The sequence below is a fragment of the Haplochromis burtoni genome, unplaced genomic scaffold (assembly GCF_018398535.1).
Source record: "Haplochromis burtoni strain Fernald_Lab_line unplaced genomic scaffold, NCSU_Asbu1 Contig_28, whole genome shotgun sequence".
Lineage (NCBI taxonomy): Eukaryota > Metazoa > Chordata > Actinopteri > Cichliformes > Cichlidae > Haplochromis > Haplochromis burtoni.
In genome coordinates, this window is record NW_024582389.1 from 1823605 (window position 1) to 1830647 (window position 7043).

At 42.2% G+C, this 7043-nt stretch overlaps 1 protein-coding gene across 3 annotated transcripts in view; it reads right to left on the reverse strand.

The window, feature by feature from the left end:
* LOC102297859 (bromo adjacent homology domain-containing 1 protein) overlaps nucleotides 1-7043 on the reverse strand; it is a 28292-nt gene that overhangs the window by 8069 nt on the left and 13180 nt on the right. For 2 of the 3 annotated variants that reach the window (XM_014332209.2, XM_005917682.3), the window contains exon 2: nucleotides 572-2368. In XM_014332209.2, the coding sequence (XP_014187695.1) occupies nucleotides 572-2348 (1777 nt within the window). In that variant the 5' untranslated portion in view covers nucleotides 2349-2368. Of the gene's footprint in view, nucleotides 1-571; nucleotides 2369-6630; nucleotides 7038-7043 lie in introns of those variants that run through there. The other variant, XM_042219124.1, reaches the window with a different exon arrangement.

Consider the following 7043-nt stretch of genomic DNA (forward strand, 5'->3'; position numbering starts at 1 on the left):
CTTCAGGAACGAATTAATTTCGTAAGTCGCGGTTCCACTGTATATATATATATCTATATATATATATATATTTTTTTTCTGCTTAAAAGTAACCTCCTTCTTTTATCAGTCTAGCTACGTACATAACACATGACACATTGTAACCGAAAACTTTACAATAAGCCTAAAGCTCCTTAGCCACACACATCTAAAGCAGTTACCTCATTCTGCAGGCAATTTAAAAGCTCATGGCAAAAGACAAAAAAGGACTACATAAAACAGAAAGGCTCCACTTGCTTGATTTCACAATTGGCTTGAGGCATATCATTTACCAACAAAGGACTCTTCAGAGTCTTTAAGTAATAGCTTTATGTCTAACTATTGGAATAAAGGTTTATTTTATAATACTGGCAAAGAAGGCTAAAAAACAGCTAAATCAAAGAAGTGTTATCACAAAAGAACTTGCCATCATTGTGAGAAAATCCTCAAGTGGCCTCAGAAAACCACTTAAGACGGTGATAATTAATAATCAGCAATTAATACTGAACATTTATGAAACCAAATCTTGGGGCATGGGGGTCAATCCACTCACCTGTTTTGATATTGTGCGTGCATCCACTGCATCCTGTGCTAAAAGAGCAACCCCTGCTGGTGACAGGAGCCATCGCTCTGTAGGTATACCCACTAATCCCGCAGGCGTCACCGTAACAGGGTGAAGCCACAGAATTGCAGTAGGCGGGGTGGGCTAGTCCCGATGTATGTGACACCTGCTGCCCCAGCAGCTTGGAGCCGCTCATTCGGCTAGGGCACAAACTAGATGGGGGCAAGTTAAGAGGTCGCGGGGCCATGGTGGCTGAAGTTGTTCCAGTGTGTGTGGGGTGGGCGATGTGTACGTAATAGCTGGAGAAGCAATGGTCGGCGGTGCAGAGGCAGGGGTGAGGGCTCAGGGTGAGCGCTGTGTGTGGTAGGGAATGTGTCAGCGATGGTGAGGTTACTAGGCACTCGCGCTTCACAGGGCTCATGGCTGAGTTAAGTGGCTGATCGTCTGATTCTCCATAGGGTTGCTGGCCTAAAAAGAAGGCCAAGCCGTGACAGTAGTCCATTGAGCGCTCTGCAGGAAAGCAGTAGTACGGGCTCAGCTCAGTCTCCAGCTGTTCCTCTTTCACTTTCTTCAGTGGGTATGCTAGCATACTGCGTGACTGGTAGCCCGGTTTTGTCAGTCGATGGGTGCAGCCACCAGTTTCCCACTCCACCTTTGGCTCAAAGCCTGCCTTCTTGCAAGCTGTGCAGCCACTGTGCAGGGGAAGGATCTTTTTCCCCTTCTGCTTTTGTGTGCGTCCCTTGTGCTGAAGTTTGGCCCTCGAGTGCGACTTTTGGGTCGGGCCCACGACGGGAGCCTTGCAGTCTGAAGTAACAGTAGCTGTGGGTGCAGCCTTTGCTCTTTGTTTACTGGTAGCAGAGGAACTGGTTAGCTTCAACAGGGCTGCGGCATTAAGTCCAGCCAACCGTCTGGGTGCAGGAGCGTCAAGGCACTCCTGACTCATCCCCAAACTTTCATCCCCTCGGCTAACTTTGGCCCTCTTGGCAGGCTTAGAGCTTTGGTACGCTTCAAGTTCATGAGATGTGGAGCCTTTAGTGTTGGTCCCTCGCAAAGCCTTAAGACCTCCGCAGACACCACCTCTCACTGGATCTGCATCCAGGAAAGCCCCTGCATTTATGGGTTCCTCCTGTCTCTTGGCCTGTTTGGCTGCTGGTTGGGGATCAGTGGCTCTTTCTAGTAGCAAGCTGTTTACCGCCTCAGCATTGAGAGAAGCCAGTCTCCGCTTGCGTGGCTGAAAGACTCCCAACCGAATACTCTTGCTATAACTTCCACTGCATGATTTTAATTTGTTTTTTGGTGACGACTTCTCCTCTTTTCCGTCACTGCTTTTCCTTTTTTTGGACTTGGATTTGTGAGATAATCGTCCGCGGCGGCCATCCTTTCCTTTACTTTCCTTAGACCTCTGCTTTTCACGAATGTTTTCCTCCAGTCGGGTCAGGAGGACATGGCAACTGAGTCCTTCACTTTCTGAATTCCCAGCCCTCCCTCGCAAAGGGTACATTTTCCTGTCCCGTTTCTTCACGTGCCTCCGGTCCACCTTTCTTTTCTGCTCTGATCTTTCTGTTCTTTCCCTCTTGTCATTCATCCTCTTGGCCATGTTTCTGTCTTTTTTGGTGACCTCGCTTATCTTCTTTGTCCTGCCAAATCGCAGTGTGCGCTCAGGCCAGGCACCGCCCATGGCACCACCATGTGGCCAAAGGCAGCTGTTGTCCCACCACTCTGGACTTTGGTTGTGCCCAAGGGAACCCTTCTGCCTTGCGTGAGTCATCACATGCTTGTCTATGTGGCCTAGAGAGAAGAGATGAACAAGTAGTCAAAACTCCACTTTTGTGCTGATTTTCTACTCTTACACAACAGATCTCAACCAATCCCTGGCCTTAACTCAGTAAGGGTTAGTCGTAGGGTGTCGTAGTATTTTAACCACTTTCTAAACAAGAATATATTTTAAACAAAGTCTTATAAAGTATTGTGCAAGTCTTAAGCCTTTCCTCTGTTATATTATGCAGGAGAATTGGAAATAGGTGAAACAATTTATACGAACATGAACAAATCTGGTACAAACACCTTTATTCTTCAACATAACCTAAACTCTCTTAAGAAAGCTTTCTTATGGTTTCTTCAGACTTCTTCTTGAAGGACATTCAAAACTCTTGTTTGGCTGCGTTCCATGTGCTTTTCAATCCAGGTATGCTTTAACTTCACTGGCAGTGTGTTTGGGATCACTGTCATGCTGAAAAAAAGCCATTTCCAATCAGATGGTATTGCATGGTGGATTCAAATCTGATGATACTTGTTCTACATTCATAATTCCTTTTGAAAATTTTGACAAAATTCCCCAAACCACTGGCTGAAATTCAGCCCCAAACCATGACAGAGACTCCACTGTGTACTGATGCCTGTAGACACCAGAGTTATTATAGTTTGTATTTTCTAATTAGGTTTGATTTTTATTTAGTTTTGATTTTTGCTTTTAATTCGGTTTAGTTTCAGCTAGTTCCCAGAGTGAGTTTCCTCATTTGAGTTTAATTTTCGTTGTGTTACAATGTTTCGTTTTAGCTTAGTTTCTATTAGTTTCAGTGTTAATTTTAGTGTTATTATTATTGTATTGAGGGTATATGGTAAAGGCAAGATTTAGGAAACTCAGAAACACTATTATATTAAAAACACTGAATAAAAACAAGCCTCACAGTCTTCGCAGAAATCCAAAGTTCCAATAAATACATCCATCAAAGCCTCATAAGGCAAGTTTTGATTAAAGCTTTACCAACCTAACAAATACCAAAACTAGGGATATTTCTATTTTATTTTCCTTTTTTTTTTAGTTACTTTTCACTAAATAAATTCAGTTCGTTTTAATTATTTTCAAATGTCTATTTTTTTTTTTCATTTTAGTTAGCAAATGTTTTTCACATCTGGTTTTAGTTAACTCACTGCTGTACCTCTCTCCTGAACTCCTCTGTACATATTGATTTGGGCCAAAAATTTTACATTTGGATTCCTCACTCTGTGAGACCTGTTACCACCTGGATAACATGACACAAGAACTTTAGTCTTCTCTCTGTTTCCCTCCTTTAAGAACAGCATCTTGACAGCTACCCTTGCACTGACATCATTTCTGATGAGGCTTCAGTGAACAGTAGATGGGATAAACTGAAGGGCCACTGAAGCACCTCTCAGGTCCTGTGTCAGCTCTTCCTTTCCTGTTTCTTAAGGGCACGACCTCCGTCTACTGTAGACACATTTGCCACTTTTTATTTTGCCCACCACTTGTCCAGTTTCCTCAAACACACTGCACTTTTTAGCCAATAGCTCTTTGGGAATCACCTTGTTGATTTGAAAATACAATTTTATGCCTGTCAAACTGTGATATCTTTGGCACTTCAGCTACTGGGAACAAATTATGCATTTCTGCAATAGGCGGCTAGTAACAAAGTGCCTAAAAGTACAATTTAAAATTGGTTCTTTGCCAAGTTGTTATGTGTAGACACAACACGGGTTAGGGTGTCTTTTTTAAGCTTGAATGATTCATAGGTCAGTGTTAAGAGGCTAACAAAACTTTCTCTGAAAATGGTCAGGACTGGACTGAAAATGAGTGGTGAAACAGTCAATGTCCAAAAAAAAAAAAACTTGCGAAAGGCCAGGTTTAAAAAAAATGACAAGGAAGTCTGGCTCTCCTTTAAGGGCAGCCCAAGACTTTTCCACAGTACCTTACATGAACCTTTACCTTGTAGTTCTTAGTTAGGCTTTTCCATTTCGGCAAAAAATCCATACAAAAGGGCGAGTGCTACCACGAGGCTATCTTTGCCCAACAATATAGAGGTTACTAGTGACATGGTGGATATTGGGAGGTAGCTCACAATATAAAAAGGACTTCCCTGTCAACAGTAATTCAAATCATTTACCAAAAAAACTTTAACTGGATCCAGAGAGATCTATTTCAGCCCTTGAGTTCTGCCACATTGCGTGGTCAGACCAGGCAGTGTTATGCTGTGTAGTAGGGATGACACTGAGACCAAAGATTACTTCAAATGTTTTCAACAGTCATAACTTCAGACGAGACAAAGCTAGACAGGATATAAAAAAAAAAGAACCAAAAAAGCCACACACAAAACAAAACAAAACAAAGATACCGACTATCTTGCATAAGCCCTCCGCCTAAATTTAAATCCAACATCTGATTCAATACATAAAGAAACTTAATGATGAATAGATTCAGCTGAACGGTTTTGTAATCAGATCATATGGCGAGCTGCAGCTTTTGTGCGTGTGCCTGGGATCTTCTCATTATGACGGGTTTGTGTCGCACTGGAGAAACTGATGCACTGTGCCATTCATTCACTGTGCTCATTGCCTTATCACCACATGTACACACAGCAGGCAAGCAGCAGCTTGTTAACGCCAATTGTTTAGTCTGCAGTGTTTAGTCTGGCAGGAAAATGTCAAAAAAATCATCTTTGACCACAATAAGTGCAAGTGAGAGAAAAATAAGGCAAATAAACTGAAGCCCATTTAAATGTGACACTTTTAGCCGTTTTAAATTGGATGGTGTCCAGCTTCCCATTACTTTTCTAAGCGCCCGTGTTATGTAAAGAAAGAGAATCTTTCCATCTGCAATACAACACAATATGCGATGATTCCCAAAGCCCACCGTGAAATCATTTAACAATTAAACCTAATTAGCATCAGCCAGAAAGTGTTTGCGCAAAACGCTCCCTGCGCTCAGCGTAAAACTGCAACACAAACAAGCAGAGTGACTCACACACTGTATGTTTGCGTTTTAAAATAATGCCCGTACAGAGATCATTACTTTTCCTTTTTAGTGTTCGGGGAAAAGGTAAAGATGCACGATCGTGTACCAGCTAATGAGCCGGGTTAAACTTTTAAAGACCAATATCTCCATTTAATAACCCCGCAGACACATTCTGCACCGCGAGGAAAAGAAACCAAGACACAATTAGAAGTTTTCCATCATTGGGCGTTCTTTTTTGTTAATCAAATAAAGGTTTACTTTTTCCCGACCCACAGGAGCTTCTTGTCCTACACCATATTTTCCATAATTAGCTATAATCGGATAATGAAATCCTCCTTAATGACGATTGATACGCATATTTACAGCTGCTGCTCGTCTCTCCATTCTCCTCCCTTTAAAAGGTGCAAGGATACTGGCTTTAAAGTTTAAACATTTCCCCAAATGAGCTTTACATCAGAATGATTCTATTGGTTACCCGCAGTATTATCAGAGTTAAGCTTTTTAATGTTTTCCCCAGTTTATTCTACATGGAGCCAAACAGGCATCTGTTCAGATGAGTGTGCCTGCGCGAGGCGGCGAGAGGCCTGATGGTTGATGCAGATTTCTCTGCGGTGCGAAAACGTTCGAGGCCAGAAACTTCTATCCCAATAGATGACTCGCTAACAGTAGAAACCCGACAAGATTCTTCTAACATGTTGGATTTTGTCGGCCACAATCTGACTGGGCTTGCGCAGCCTCAAGGCGGTCCAACACTCCAGCGTGCAAGAGATCCTGGCAGTATCAAATCCGATTTTAGCTCAAGGGCTAATGAAAACTGAAGACAACTTTCTGACTCAGTGATTAATGTGACATTAGAGGAGTTTAAAACATTTCCATGTTACACTCCTCACAAAGAGCTTTTATGTCTTGATAAAAGTTAAAAACCATGGGCGCGATAAGCTCAGATATGGCTTGTGTTTGCGTGTCTTCCCAGTCTTTGCTGTGCCAAAGGTTGCTTTACTTCAGGCTGAGCTTATCAGACAAGATGTAATCGGTTTAATGGTGTTACCTTGCTGGCTGAACCAGAAATTCAATACCTGAAAGACAAACTTCAAATCTAAAATTTGGTGGTGCTGTTACTTCATATTTGATTTGCTTTCAAGATTTTAAAAAATTGTTAAGTGTCACTAAACCTGTTAGAATGAACGATCTGTCGGAGTCCAGATTAAAAGCAAAGCATTTATCCTGATTCTGCAATTTTTCCATCGGATGTGGGGTCACTGCCGAGAGTTGTAGGTGTGGAGACGCTGCAAGGACTAACCTGCTTCATATTATCTTGTGCAGCAGCCTTCTGGCAGAACGGCAATTTGGTTCTTTAAACACAGTTAGGTCCGGTGATCCGCAGGAAGTAATTTCACATCTGCTGGGAGATCAATGACCCGGCACTCCATCTCTAATTGGTTATAAACAGATCATAAGATCCTCTCAGCAATTATACAGAGAACACACCAGGATCTTTTTTTTTTTTTTCGTTTAATGATGAGACATGCATGATTTCTCAGGACTCTTGTGACTCTGGGTGTAAAAGAGCAAACCAGATGGCTTTTTTTGTAATGATGATTAAACAGCATCAAGCTACACAACTGATATCGAGTCAATAAGTGTGAGATATGCGTTGGACTCCAACGTCAACCGTTATTAATAAACACAAAGCAGACAAAAGCCTAAACGACA